Below are 15,464 nucleotides of genomic sequence, written 5' to 3'. Positions count from 1 at the left end.
TTCATTGGTTATTTTGTCATAATCTCTCAACTTCCCCAAATAACATTTCAGTAATTTATTTGCTTAGTTGAAGGAGAGAAGAACAATATATTTTGGGGAGAGGGAAAGAAGTGACAGTAATGTAGGAGCTGAAATCAACAACTTTCATTTATGTTAAACTGGGAAATATTGCAAAAACTGTTATACCTCAAGCTTTACTTTAATTTTATTCAACATAAACAGGTCACATCCGGATTTCCGATCTTGGGTTAGCTGTGCAGATCCCTGAAGGAGAAACAATTCGAGGGAGGGTTGGAACTGTTGGATATATGGGTATGTAGTAGAGACTTTATTTTAACTAACAATGAAAGTTGCATACTAGAAAAAACAGTAAGGATTGCAGCGTGGCAAGAACTGTTTATTTACTTAAAATATTTCTATACTGCTTACCAGACCAAGAACAGATGCCAAAGTGATATACAATAAAAACAAAATTAAAATCCAACAATACAAATAAAGGATAGTCCATATAAACAAACCAGACTAGCAAACAGGACTGAGCAAAAGGTGGAGCCCCTCAGCTATTATAGTAGAATTCAATACTTTTCTGCTGGACAGAGCCATATTTTCAATTTTTTTTTTCTGAACATCGAATAACTGTGCTGGAACACGTGTTATCTGAGCCACTCTTCAGTGTGACTTGAACCATAATCTTCTGAACAAGTGCACAGGCAAAAAATTGAGTACATAGAGAGAGGGTAACTGTCAAAGGGTTTTCTGTGGGTAAAACTCTGATTTAACCACAGAAAAATGGCCCTTTTGAAAAACTAACGGGCCAATATATGTGTAAAATTGGGCTTATACCCTCTCTGCAGGTAACTTTAAGTGCACTGGGGAGAGGTGTTCAGCGGGATGGGGAGGTGCTGGTGTCTGGGCAGGGTTTGCATTTACACACACACTTTCGATTTGGAGAAGTATGGGTATAACTTTCCTCAAAATTTCCCCACACAAACTAATAGGTATAATTTTGTTTGGGAAGTATTTATGGGATAATTTTCTCACAAGTAAGTTTGCTTTGAAAACTGGTATAGCTTAGGTGTAAAAACAGCAAATTTATGCAGGCTGCTTTAAAATTACCCCTATGGTATTTTATTCTCCAGCTCTCCAAAACCAGCATGTCATTCGGCTTTGTCTTGTCCAGGAGAAATGAACTTCAAGAGTTTTACTGAGGCATTGGAGCAGCAACAGTTGGGCACTTTTTGTCTTATGCTTGGAAAGATGCCCCTTTGATCGCATTGGTATAAAGAATAGGCCTCTATCGAGATCTGCAGCCAAGTGCTGGGAACTACAAACTTTATTCCCAGTTTAACTCTATGTCATTTTTTTCAAGATGACTTTTTCAGAAATGTTGACTTTGGGCTACACATCTGTCCACACAGGCTTTTACAGCATTAGGGAGAGTAATTTTCTGTGCTTTATCCACAGAAATGGCCCTTTAGAAATTTATATTTATTTATTTAAGGTTTTTTTTGACCGATATTCATCAAGAGATATCATACCGGTTTACATATAACATGAGTAATATAGAAAAGAATAGTTACATATAACAGGGGTGCGAGGAACTGGGAGTAAAATGTGAGATAGAGGAGGAAAGGCAGGAGAGCTGGAGGATCAAGGCTGGTAAATGGAGTAGTTACCAGTAGACTTTAATAACAGTATAACGATAGTGATAACAGAACTTTGTACATCTAGGCTAGTTATTAAACTTAATACATCTCGGATAGCGAGTTAACCTTAGTTATAAAGCATCACAGAACTTGCAGTTTCAAATAAAAGAGCGTCAGAAGGGGCTTAATGAGGGTGAGGGTTATTGGTAAGCTTGCTTGAATAGCCAAGTTTACGTGTTTTTTTTTAAATTCTGTGTGCAACCAATAAGTACACAAAAGTACACAAAATAGTTTGCATACGCATTGTTTGTGACAACTTGTATACGCATAGGGGAGAGGCGTCCAGGTGGGTGGAGTCTGAGTGGATATGTTCATGCACCTGAGCCATTGTGCTCATCGAGAAACAAATAAAACATGCATACATAAAACATCCTAAAACATTTTGGGGCAGATTTTAAAAGCCCTATGCGCACCGATCCTATTTTGTATAGGCCCGGCGACGCGCACAAAGCCCCGGGCTTGAAAAAGGGGCGGGGCATGGCCAGAGGCCTCCGTAGGGCCACTAGGCCAGGGGATCGCGCGCTGGCACGTGCAACCTATGCCTGCCCAGAGGCAGGCGCAACTTGTAAAGTAAAGGTTAGGGGGGGTGGGGTTTAGGTAGGGCTGGGGGACGGGTTAGGTAGGGGAAGGTGGTGGGGGTGGTGGTGGAAGGAAAGTTCCCGCCAAGGCCGCTTCGATTTCGGAGCAGTCTCGGATGGAACGGGGAAAGCCATCGGGGCTCCCCTAGGGCTCGGCATGCGCAAGGTGCACTAGTGTGCACCCCCTTGTGTGTACCGACCCCAGATTTTATAACATGCGCGCGGCTGCGCGCACATGTTATAAAATCGGGCATATGTTTGTGCGCGCCAGGTTGTGCGCACAAATGTACGCCCGCGCATATGTCTTAAAATCCGGTCCTTAGATTTTAAGGATCATGTGCATAAATTCTCTCAGCAAAACTATGTGCATTAAATATTTGACTTTATTTCGATTTGTAGCTGGCTTAAAATTTGAATAAAAAACATTCCAAGCAGATAACAAAAGCCAAAAAGGCTCAAACATAATCCCAAAAAGCTTACAAAACAAAAACTCTAACTCAGCAATTCTAAATAACACAATGGAACACAATAAAACAAAATAATTACAATAAAAAATAAAACTGCATCAGTTATCAAGGAGCAGAACTCACATCAATTAACAGCTAGATTTAAAAGCTAGACTAAAATAATGAGCTTTAAACAGTTTCCAAAAAACAGAAATGTATCAGTACTATGTAAATGGACTGGTAAATTTTTGCAGCCCTCTGGTCCCACATAAGAAACAGCGCTTTTCCTTGTTCCTATCAGTTTAACTTCTTTAAGAGAAGGCAAAGCAAGCTAAGCTTCATATGAGGATCTGAAGTCCCTTCTTGGAGCGTAGGGATAAACCAATTCCTTCTTAGGAATGGGGGATAGGCCATGAAGAAAGTAAGCACGTTAAAATAAAATATGAAATAGGATAGCCAACCAGTGAACATTGCCCAGTGGAGGCATTACATGATCCTATTTATGGCAACAATTAATCGATCTAGTTATGTTGTTTTGAGTAATCTGGAGGCTTTGTTAAGAATATTTAAGAAGACACAAATATATGCTGTTGCAGTAATCAACCCTAGACAGAAAAAAAAGGGCTTGCACTTTTGTAACTAAATCAGATTTTGAATTTTAAGGATGCAGCTGCTTTGCCACATTCAAAAAGTAAGAGGCAGATTTAATAACAGCTGCTAGCTGATTGGTCATTTCAAAATGAATCTGACAACAGCACAAGAAAATATGTATGACATTGGAAGGAGTCAAACGAGCCTTTCAGAACAGCCGAAGGGACCATTAACAAAGGGAAAAGTTCATTTATCCAAAGCAATTGAGATATGGACAGATTTAATTCTGAGTTATTAGTTCTCATCTGCCTAGCAAGTAAAATAAATGATGATTCAATCTATCCAGCTTTGCATCTCTATTTTTACCTAATGAGAGACAGATGTATGTTGTCTGCATACATTAAAAAAGATATACGCTGGTCTTGGAACAATATAGCTAAAGTTAAGAGATACAAATTGAATAAAATAGGTGATAAAATAGAACCCTGTGAGATCATCACTCTTAAAGGCATAGAAGAAGAAAAATTGCCTCACACCACATGTTGTTTGTGACCAATCAAATATGAACTAAACCACTCTAAACAAGCACCAGAGATCTCCAGCTGATTATCAGGAGCAAATGAGTAATGATATTAAATGCCCCTGTGAGGTCCAACAAGGTTACCATAGTTTCAATCCCCTGATCTAAATAATAAAGGGAATTTAGTACAATTAAAGCAACATCAATACTATGATGTTTATGAAACATAAATTGAGACTTTTACTAGCAACTTGAAAACAAAAATTTGCCAAATTATTAGAATCTAACGAAAGCTTCTTCAACAGAGGTCCAGTACTGCCTCTTTAAAGACCCCCTGGACATCATCCCTCAACTAAGGATGAGTTAATCAGAACTGAAGGGGAGGACCCTCAACTTAGCTCCAGTAGACTTAAGTAGTCAAAATGAACATGAGTCAGATACACTGAATTTAGCCTCATTTGAGATAAAATAGACTCCAGCTTTCCCCAGAAATAGGTTCATACACATTCTACTATGGAACATCTGTGCCACTTGTACCTCCACACTGTTTAACAGCGAATTAGCATCCAACTGGATTAGAGTAATTTCATTAGAAAAAAAATTCAGGTGGAAATTTAAAGTAAATTAGGCTTAACTGGTGTTGGTAAGGGAGATAGGAACCCTTTCACTACCTTAAATTCCCTAAGTATATTTTGGGATAATTAAAAAATATGTGACTTAAAAGCCTGTTTAGTCTTTAGGATCTCCCTATTAGTGTTTCCCAACCCTGGATTTGCACGAGATAGATTTGTATACATCAAGTGCTCAGCACATGCAAATTGTCTCATGCATATTCATTATGCATATCCTGAAAACCCCACTGGTTAGGTGTGCTTCCAAGAGATAGTTAGGAAACACTGCCTTATTATAATCCTTCAAAAGTGGTCTTTAAAATTCAGCTTATCCTCTTCTGAATAAACATTTTCCAAAGTCATTCCCATCTATAGCCCTTCCTCTTCAAGGATCTTCACTCCTCAGTGAACCAAGGGACTTTATTTGTTACTTTTCCCACACGTTTTCAGTGAGGCATTGGCATCAAAGGCTCTGTTTGACTCAGAATTCCACATACCTTTTGATCTGGGAGATAAATCTCTCAAAGTCAACATTCAATTGACAGGATTCATCAGCTTCCTAGGTGGAAAGGTTTGCAGAGTTACAGAGGTGGTTTACTCTTCAAAAACTATTGACAGAGAAGTTGTAGTTATGTGTACACAGTTTTGCTAGGATAATTTTCAGAGCAGACTTGTGTGTGTATCTTATGTGCATATCATATGCACGATGTTACAAAATTACCCCCTAAACGTATACTACAAGGATGAAAAGTAGAATGTATGCATTTACTTCTTAATTTAATTAGCTGCCATTCATATTGGACTCATAGTGGAATACAAATAAAAATATGTAAATAGATTTACTTTTCTTAACTGGATTCTTTCACCACATTTAATAGCACCAGCAAATTGGACTTAGCAGCTGCCCAGACACGTGTGCTGAAGTGCTTCCTGCATATATCTGGGTTGTTTTTTTTTAATATGACCTGAGCACTGGACCAGGGCAGCACAGGAGAGTTATCCTCCTCTCTGGCTGGGCTGGGTTATAGCTTGTCACATGAGGGTGAAGTCTATTTTTCCTCAGGTGAACCTTGATAATATCAGTATCAAACAACTAGTTTTTCATTGAATGAATTTCATATGAAGTTTTTAAGTTGTGTTATATAATGTCTGGTTCTCTAGAAAGATCTAACCTACTAACACCACTGCAGTTAGAAGCAGGTGCTGATTGAGATGAGAGAGAACCATCCCACTTCTCTCTGCCTGTCACCCTGCTGTTTTTTCCCTCCTCTTTACATCTCCTTTACTCCCTTCCCTCTCCTCTGCCACATTCCTTGCTGTCTCATACCGCTTTCCTCCTCCCTCCTTCCCTCTGCTCTTAACCCCTGACAAAATCTGACAGCCGAGTGCCAGGATCTCGCCTTTTATGCGCATTTGCTCTTTGTTTGTGGCACAACATTGAAAATCAAAGATACAAATTATTTTCCTCTGACACTAAAATTGAAAAAGCCCTTAAGTATATTTTGGTCCTAAAGATACAAGGTGTTTTAATAAGCCACAAAAACCAGAATGTGTTTTTCCATTTGTTGTAGCACCAGAAGTCATAAACAATGAAAGCTATACATACAGCCCTGACTGGTGGGGGCTGGGATGTCTAATCTATGAAATGATCCAAGGCCAGTCACCGTTCAGGAAACGGAAGGAGAAGGTCAAGCGGGAAGAGGTAGACCGAAGAGTGAAGGAAGACCAAGAAGAATATTCAGAGAAGTTCTCAGAGGAGGCAAATTCCATCTGCAGGCTGGTGGGTGAAGATAGAGGTTTGGAAATGACATTTCTAACACTTTTTAAAGATCAGAAATCTGGCATTTGTTTCTGTTTTGCTGGGAACATTTTCGGTGCTATAATTAACGCCTTCTGGCATGCTTTTCTTCTTTGTATGGCTGGCAAAAAAAAGCCCCCAGTAGATTATAGTTTGATCCCAAGATCTTAAATCCATTCACGGGATCAGATGAGGCCACATGAATGGTTAAGATTCCAGCAGGAGTGAGCTGCTTAGGACAGATGTTCACCGAGTGAACAATGGTCTGGTTAAGATGGCGATTTAATTTAGATTGCTTCTTATGTTCCAATTGTGGAGCAGGTAACTGCAACTTAGATGATTCAAAGTTGTCCAAATTCCCCAAAAAACAGTAATTTTCTGACTGGGGTCTGATATCAAATTGATGAGTGTAGATCATGGCAGACTGTAAATATCAAGATGTGGAGCTGATTTCTGTTTGTAAAATATTATCAGGTTACTGCCCTTTAGGTACTTATAGGGTTCAGAGTGGGGTTGAGCTCCAGAAGTGGGAATCAGGCTGAGCTCAGTACAGGCTACAAAATGTCCAGAAGTCACTGCACTCTGTAAATAAAGGCCTGAATCTGCAACTTAATAGTAAGAACTGGAGCAGAAATGGCCTTGAGCTGGAGCCAGACAAGGTTGCAGGGCTGGAGCAGGAACTAGAAGCGAACTAGTATTCATGGTCATGAACCAGAATCAGAAAGGTTTCAAGGTGGAACAGGAATTAAAAATTGAGGCTTGGATCATGAAAACTTGTCAATAAAGATTTTTCATATAGGAAGTTTGATAGCAAAAGGGCAGGTTAGTTCTCAGGTTGCTGCAAACAGTTTTCTGCTTCCTGGTAATCTCTTTTGACTGAACCCCATCCCATCATTGATACCTAGAGATATGGTCTTGGGACCTATCTATTATGGTCTTTTCCTCTGTAATCCTGCCTGGCTCCAGGCAACTAGCAGATCTGGTGGTCAGGAGTCCCATCCTGAATTCCAGGGGCTGACCTGACCACAGTTCAACCTTCCATTAGTGTCTTTTCACTGTGAGACAAAGCAGAGTTGCTTACCTGTAACAGGTGTTCTCCTAGAAAGGATGTTAGTCCTCATACATGGGTGATATCATCACCCATGTGTGAGGCATGGAAAACTTATGTCAAAGTTTCTAGAACTTTGACTGAAACGCTGAGCATGCCACTATCCACGCGTTCATGCAGGGTCCCCCTTTAGATCACAGGAGCGCAGTGGCTCGAACAGATCTTTCATGAGCTGAGCCAACACTACATTGAGGTCCCAGGATACAGCAGGAGGCCTCAGGGGGAGGCTTCAACTGAAGCAGACTTCACATAAACCGCCCCACTATGGGCTGCACAATGATGGGCGAACCATCCACACCCTTGTTGTAGGCACTGATGGCACTCAGCCAGATGGAGTTGGTTTTCAAGCCAGCATCCAAAAGGTGTAGTAGGTAGTCATGCAGTTTTGATGTGGAGCAGGAGAACAGATCTAAACCGTGACGCTCACACCACACGGAAAATCTCCTCCACTTCAGATCATAAGACTTCCGGGTGGAAGGCTTCCTGGAAGCCACCAGGACCTGAGACACATCATCCGACAGGTCAGGAGGCTGCAGAATTAGCCTCTCAACATCCCAGCCGTCAGAGAGAATGCCCTGAGGTTGGGATGGTGCAGCTTGCCCTGATCCTGTGAGACGAGGTCAAGGGAAGTCCCCAGAATGATCGGCTCTCGGACAGAGAGATCCTGCAGGAGCGGGAACCACATCTACCTCGGCCACATAAGAACATAAGAAAATGCCATACTGGGTCAGACCAAGGGTCCATCAAGCCCAGCATCCTGTTTCCAACAGTGGCCAATCCAGGCCATAAGAACCTGGCAAGTACCCAAAAACTAAGTCTATTCCATGTAACCATTGCTAATGGCAGTGGCTATTCTCTAAGTGAACTTAATAGCAGGTAATGGACTTCTCCTCCAGGAACTTATCCAATCCTTTTTTAAACACAGCTATACTAACTGCACGAACCACATTCTCTGGCAACAAATTCCAGAGTTTAATTGTGCGTTGAGTAAAAAAGAACTTTCTCCGATTAGTTTTAAATGTGCCCCATGCTAACTTCATGGAGTGCCCCCTAGTCTTTCTACTATCCGAAAGAGTATTCTACTATCCGAAACAGCCACTGAGGAGCTATGAGGATCATGGTCCCCCTGTCCTGCCGGCGTTTCAGGGAGAGTCTTCATCACCAGAGGAAGCGGAAGATACGCATACAGAAGAAGAAGAAAATCTGTAAACACCAAGGAATTTATTGATATAATCCATAAGGGTTTTTTATGGTAAATCTGTTTTTATTGTTTTTTGAAAAAGCAGTAAACATCAAACAAAGAGTGGCATATGATACATAATGTACTCTGTTACATATAATATGGTCGTAAGCTTCTATGAGCATACCTTCCTCCCCCAGTACCCCTGCAACCCATAAGGGTTTTTTATTACGGATTATATCGATACATTCTTTGGTGTTTACCGATCTTTTTCTTCGTTTTTACCGATCTTTTTCTTCGTTTGGTCGCTACCTGCAATATTGGATCAGTTTCCGATTTGTTTCTTTGGACCTACGCATACAGAAGGTCCTTGCCCCAATTGTGGGCAAAGGCATCCAAGGCTGGTTTGCTGTTCGCTCTGTACAGGGAGCAGAATTGTTTCACCTTGCTGTTGCAAGGGGACACAAAGAGATCCACATCTGGGCTTCCCCAGAGGTGGAAAATCCAATCTGCTACTTCCTGATTTAGGGACCACTCATGGGGCCAGAAGACGTGACTCACTACATTTTCTGTCCCGGCAAGCTACATGGCTCGAGCAGTATACCCTGGGACTGAGCCCATGACCTAATCTGAACTGCCTCCTGTCACTGGAGAAACAACCTTATATCTCCCTGCTTGTTGCTGTACCACATCACCACCTGGTTGTGGGTCTGGAGCAGGACCGCTTTGTTCGATAGGTGACCCCTGAACGCCCAAAGAGCATAACAGATCGCTCAAAGCTCCAGGAAGTTGATCTGACACGGAGTAGACCACAGACACTGCATGCGGAGCCCCTCCACATGGGTGCCCCAACCCAAGATAGACACATCCATGGTAAGCACAACTTGGATAGGGGGAGAGTGAAATTGAACACCCTGTTCCAAATTGGGTAGGCTTTCCCACCAAGACAAGGAGAGCTGGAGTAACATGGATGCAAACAAGTAGATACTGGATGGCCTGCTGCCATTGGAACCGCAATGTCCACTGAGCTCTGCGCATATGCAAGCGAGCCAGGGGAGTAACATAGATGGATGCAGCCATGTGACCCAGGAGTCTGAGCATGGTGGAGATATGCACCCCCTACTGCCAGACCCTTCGTAAAGACCCGTGGGCCGAGGCGAGGCCAAATGGCAACACACTGTACTAGAAATGCCTCTCACTCACAACAAACCACAGATACTTCCTGTGACTGGGGAAGATCTCTATGTGGGCGTATGCATCTTTCAGATCGAGAGAGCAAAGCCAATCTCCTCTTTGCAAGAGGGGAATCAGGGTGCCCAGAGAGACCATCTTGAACTTTTCTCTTCTTAGAAATTTGTTCAAGGTTCACAGGTCCAAAATAGGATGGTGTCCCCCTGTTCTCTTTGGAATCAGGAAATAGCGAGAGTAGAACCTCCGCCCTTGCTGCCACAGCAGAACGAGTTCTTCTACTCTGGCCATTACTAGGGTGGGGAGCTCCATCAAGAGTATTTCCTGATGCGAGGGGTACGGGAGAGAGTCCAAGGGGGCACCCAGAAAGTTCAACCAATACCCTTAACGAACGATGGAGAGGACCCACCATTCAGAGGTGACACTGGGCCAGCGGTCCACAAAGAACCGTAGCCGCCTCCGACTGGAGGGCTCGGCATCAAGGGTACGGCCAATTGGCTTATGCTCCCCCACAGCCAGTCAAAACCCCATAGCTGGCCTCGGCTGGGGCACTGGCTGAGGCCTGGCGGTCCATTGTTGTCTGGGGCAGACCCTAGAGCCCACGTACTGAGAACAGGTGCAAGATGCAGGATGGTAATACTTCCTCTGGTGATAAAAGGACCTCCTCAGGCCCTGCCACGAGAATTTCCTGGCAGAGGGCGGCGGGACCAATGTACTTGCAGAGAGATGCTGAAGGGTCTCCTGGTGATCCTTCAACTGAGCCACAGCATCTTCACCTTATCACAACAGATAAGGTTCTCGCCAGTACATGGCAGGTCCGTAAGCTTCTTCTGGACCTCCAGCCAGAGATCAGAGGCTCGGAGCCAGGCCATCCTGCGGGCGCCAGTACCTGCTGCCGCCACTCTAGCTGCCTTCTCAAACACATCTTAGGTGGAGCGTACCTCATGTTTGCCACATTCCAGGCCCTGCTGGACAATTGCCAATAAAGCGTCCTGCTGCTCTTGGGGTAGGCATTTGGAGAATTCCTGGACCTGTTTCCAGAAGAACCCTGAGAATTGTGCCATGTACAGCTGGTAGGAAGCGATACGAGTGATCAACATGGTGCCCTGAAACACCTTCCCACCCAACACATCCACCACTCTGTGCTCCCAACCCAGAGGCATGGGTGCAGGAACGCTTGGCCTTTTTGAGGGCAGACTCCACTATAACTGACTGATGAGGGAGTTGATGCCTCTCAAACCCCAAGGCATGTGGTACTAAGTAAACAGCATCAGCCTTCTGATTCACTGGAGGTACGGATGGGATGCTCCCAAATCCTAAGGAGTAACTCCTTGAAGATCTCATGGACAGGAACTGCCACCACCTCTTTTGGGGCATCAACAAACCAGAGAACCCCCATCTTATGCCTGGCGTCCTCTTCCATCAAAAGCTGAAAAGGAATGGTTTCTGCCGTGGCCTGGACAAATCCTGCAAAGGTCAGGTCCTTGGGCGGAGACAGACACCGCTTCTCTGGGAGGAGACTGGTCCGAGGGAAGATCCCCCGAATCATCAAATGAAGACTCGGAGGTATCTTCCCTCCCACAGGTCATCTTCCTCACTAAGATCACCCAGAGACCACCAATGGAGGGCTCCTGCCCAGGATGCTCGGCTTGGGCACCGAGGGCATTGAGGCCCCTGAGAGGCCCGGTTCCAAACCAGGCAACGCCAGCCACAGCGCCAAGGGCCTCAGTGGTGCTGTAGGCTGTGACAGGCCTTCCTCCTCAGAGGAACCCAGAATGGGGATCGCACCAGACAAAGGAGGCAACGGTGGCTGTCAGGGTTTCGAAGGATCCCCGGGCACCGGCAGTGGCTGTGTAGGGAGGATGCCAAGAAGGACATTGAGGCACTTCAGCAGCGGTGCCAACATTGAGAGTGCAGGCATTGGCACCGTGAGGCCGGTGGCTCGATGCCCTGCAGGGCTCAGACCACCGCCAGTTGCACCCTGCGTTCCTACTCCTCCTGGAAATCCGCCAAAGACAGGATGGACAGAGGAGTGGGAGACATCACCAGATCTCCCTCAGATCACATAGGACTCCTGGGTTTGATGAGGGGTGGTACCTCCTGTCCACGGGGTCGCTTCAGAAGCATCACAGCAGGTGCCAGCCCGAGCCCGGTATCATGTATAGACTGAGATTGGTGGCAATGTTTTCTGGACTTCCCACGGAACTCTGCCCATTCTTTCCCCGGCGCCGAGGAGGAAAGTGACAATCCAGACAGCCTGGAATGTGAAGACAGATGATGGCTGATCCCTGGCGCCTCTTTCCATCGAGGGTCCCGGTGGAGGGGTGGACAGCGAAGGCTCAGTGTCCATCGGTTCCTCTTGGCTTCTATGCCCCCGACGCCAGAGTCGAAGTTTCCGACTTCTTCGAACCAAGGAGCTTCTCCATTTTATCCAGATGGGCGCACCAACCCTTGGGGGTCATTTGATCACAAAAATGACATCCCTGAAAGTCATGCGATGCTCCCAGGCAGAGGATAGACACTTCGTGCAGATCTGTGAGGGGCATGGTCTGAGGGCACTGGGGCACAAACGAAAACCCGATGACGCCATAACCAAAAAACCCCATGAGAGGTAGATGACCAGCAGGTACCGAAGGTAACGCCACCGGGAATTGACCACACAGAAGGGAAAAACTTACCGCGCCACCCAGCTAGCTAAGCTGGGGGAATGGAGAGGGACCCAGTGCAGGAAAGTTGATGAATTAACAAGTGAAAAAGCTTTCCAAACCAAAAAAAGAGCACTAGCTCCACAACTGCGAGACGATAGCTCCGCGGAAAAAGAGAAGACTGGAGAGGGGCCGCGCATGGATAGTGGCATGCTCAGTGTGACAGTCAAAGTTCTAGAAATTTTGACATAAGTTTTCTGTGCTGGGCTTCATCTGAGGACTACCATCCTGCTGTCCTAGGAGACAGTGTGCGCCAGTAAGAGCTGTAGATATTAAGCAAATATTTGGAGGATTTTTAAGATATTGTATGAAAGTGGCATTTTTTTTATTGGCCTTCAGTTAATGGTATTAAGGAAGGTCACTGTTCCTGCAGACTTTGGGAGGTTCAGTGTGGGCTAGCACTGAGAGCCATGCAAGCTGTGCTCATCTCAGCATGCCAGAAATGATCCTCATTGCTGCCTGAAGCTGTATGGCTACTCCCAAGCCAGACAGAGCAGCAGTACTCTGCTGCTGAGTAGACCAGGGCAAGTGAAGTAATGTGCAGAAAGCTTTGCTGTCCCAGCAGGTTACTCTTGTTTAGTATTGTGCTGATGTCATAGTGCACCATTGACTGTAAGTGCCATTTAACTGATCATAAATTGTGTAAGGAAAGAAATACGGGCACAGGAGATCAGTAGAAAAATGTACCTTATAAAGCAGTATTGTAATACAAAAGTGTTCTGGCAAAATATTATATCAGGATTGAGGAAATTACACTAGTTACACAGGCAACACATATAGCATATGTGCATATAAGAAAATAGAGTAAAAAAAACCCCAAAACTCTTGCTAGCAGCATGCTTATATAAGAACCGCAAAAAGAAAGAGAGAAAGATAAGATACTATAATACAACAACAACAATAAAACATGGGTTTACTCTCCTTATCTAGCCCCCGATTGATAAATAGCACAACCCGTAGTATTGCCCCACAAGGAGTTGGCGTAAGGTTCAAGTAATTCTCCACCCGAGGTGTGAGGGGAGACTGTGCAGGAAACCAGATCTGCATCTAGCTGTAGTGAATACTAGGAGCTAGAGAGGAGAATTTATACTGTACAGTGCAGATTTCTTTGTCTCATGCAATGCTAGTCTATAAATCAGAGCTCAGCGTTTCACTTTCCGGTGGGGGCTATTCTTTCCCAACACATACAGTCTTGGATGACTTCTGGTCCGCCCTCCCTAATCATAATACACTGACCATGGGCAGTTAATGGCAGCTGTGTAGGCCACGCTTTGCAGCCGATGTAATAAAACCAGCATTAAAACTGGACTTACATTTTGGCACGGGTTTTTCTTTGTTCATGCAGTAAGAACCTAGGATCCTGTTGGGATATAGCAAGCTAATGGCATGCAAATGCCCTATGAGTTAAAAAAAAAAAAAAAGTACACAAAATTAAAGAGCATGCTTTTTTACTTGTAGCCATTTGCATGCCCAGAAAACTTCAAATCCATGCAAAAAAAAATTGGCAAAAGATCCAGCACTCCAGAGACTGCAGTGGCTGCTGCTACCCTTGCCATACACCAGAGAGCAGGCTGAGCTGAGAATCCCCTGCCACCCACCCAATTTTAAAAAAATCAAAGTTATGGACAAGGTATGCAAGTTCTCTCCCAATCTCCCAAACCAGCTGGCAAAGGAGAAAAGCTTACCTACTTTCCCTGGGCAAGATGGTACAGCTCTCAGCTTTATTGGCGTTAATATTAATTTATTCACTTCACTGGCTGGCCACTGATTGGTCCTGCCATTGACAGATGAGAGTGAAAGGACCAATCCTCAATTCCTGAACTGGGAGTGATCCTTTCACTATTGACTGTCAGTGAAAGATAAACTTACCTGGCTAGCACTGAATATCAGAGATGGCCGGGTAAATTTAAACCACACTTACACACTGGGCTTATTAACGGGAACCTGCTACCAGCACAAAATGACAAGAGTCCAGAGGCAAGCAAGTTGAAAACTCCGCCAAATCCAGCGCATGACTCAAATTTTCCAATCTTAAGCCTGTTGCCTAGTAAGCAAGCTCAGCTGCTCATGATCATATTTTTGAAGGTTCTTGGATTTTTTTGTGCATTTCTTCTCACTCACAAAACAGGAGATGAAAAGCTCCATGTGATTCACATAATGACTTAGCTGCTCAACAGGGAAGGGAAATTAGGCACTCAGGATTTGTATGACTAAGTCCCGAACTTAGCTGAACAAACACCTTTGAATATTTACATCGTAGTCTATAAGACACATTTGCTTTAACATTAATTACACTAGATATCTTGAATTGATTTTTGGACTATCCTTTTATTAGCATTAATATTAAATTTTACCATATAGTAGAATAACAGAGCAGACTTCCTGGGTAAGCTCTTTATTACAGGGACTCAGGGTCTCTCTCCTCCCTAGAGATGAGACAAGATGCTTATATACCATTTCAGGTGCTTTACTTCCAGATATCAGCACGTGCTTCAGAACTTGCTTCTGGTAAGGGTCTTTGCTTGCCAGTTAGACTCTGTCCATGTAGTCACAAAGCAGGACATTTACATAGTTAAGGAGACCATTTTAAGATGATCTTAATCTTCACACTGCAGAACTCTGACCTTTGCTAGCTGTCTAAATGCTGATTACCCTCTGCCTTTCAAATGAACAGAGGTCCTACCAATATGGCTTGCCCTTGAGCTCTAGGCCCCATTCCTCCTCTCCCTCTCCTCCAGTAGTTTGGGCTTTTACTCCAGCTGAAACTTCCCTAATTGGCTTTTCAACATAACCTGCCTGAGAACTTCACATCCCAGGAGGCTTTTCTCAAATTCCTACCAGCTCAGAACACTTAGACTACATCTCCCAGAAGTGCTTTTTAACTGTGACCTTACCTCTTGCCTGGCCTTCAGTATGCCCTTTTGAGCTCCCTCTAAATCCAGTGACAAGCTGAACAATTTGTCACAATTACATAAAACAGCAGAGGGACCAAAGAGTGAATGAAAATGGCAAAATTAATTTAGATGGATTAGG

The 15,464-nt window shown here is 44.2% G+C and overlaps 1 protein-coding gene across 2 annotated transcripts in view; it reads left to right on the top strand.

Annotated features, from left to right (window-relative positions):
- The window catches only part of GRK4 (G protein-coupled receptor kinase 4), a 329,347-nt gene that overhangs the window by 290,229 nt on the left and 23,654 nt on the right, over nucleotides 1-15,464 (top strand). Inside the window, exons 11-12 of one of the 2 annotated variants that reach the window (XM_029592025.1) lie at nucleotides 223-312; nucleotides 6,024-6,232. In XM_029592025.1, coding sequence (XP_029447885.1) covers nucleotides 223-312; nucleotides 6,024-6,232 — 299 coding nt within the window. Of the gene's footprint in view, nucleotides 1-222; nucleotides 313-6,023; nucleotides 6,249-15,464 lie in introns of both variants that reach the window. The other variant, XM_029592029.1, reaches the window with a different exon arrangement.

Source organism: Rhinatrema bivittatum, chromosome 1 (assembly GCF_901001135.1).
Source record: "Rhinatrema bivittatum chromosome 1, aRhiBiv1.1, whole genome shotgun sequence".
NCBI lineage: Eukaryota > Metazoa > Chordata > Amphibia > Gymnophiona > Rhinatrematidae > Rhinatrema > Rhinatrema bivittatum.
The sequence above is the reverse complement of the archived record's forward strand: the minus strand, read 5'-3'. Positions and strand labels throughout refer to the sequence as shown.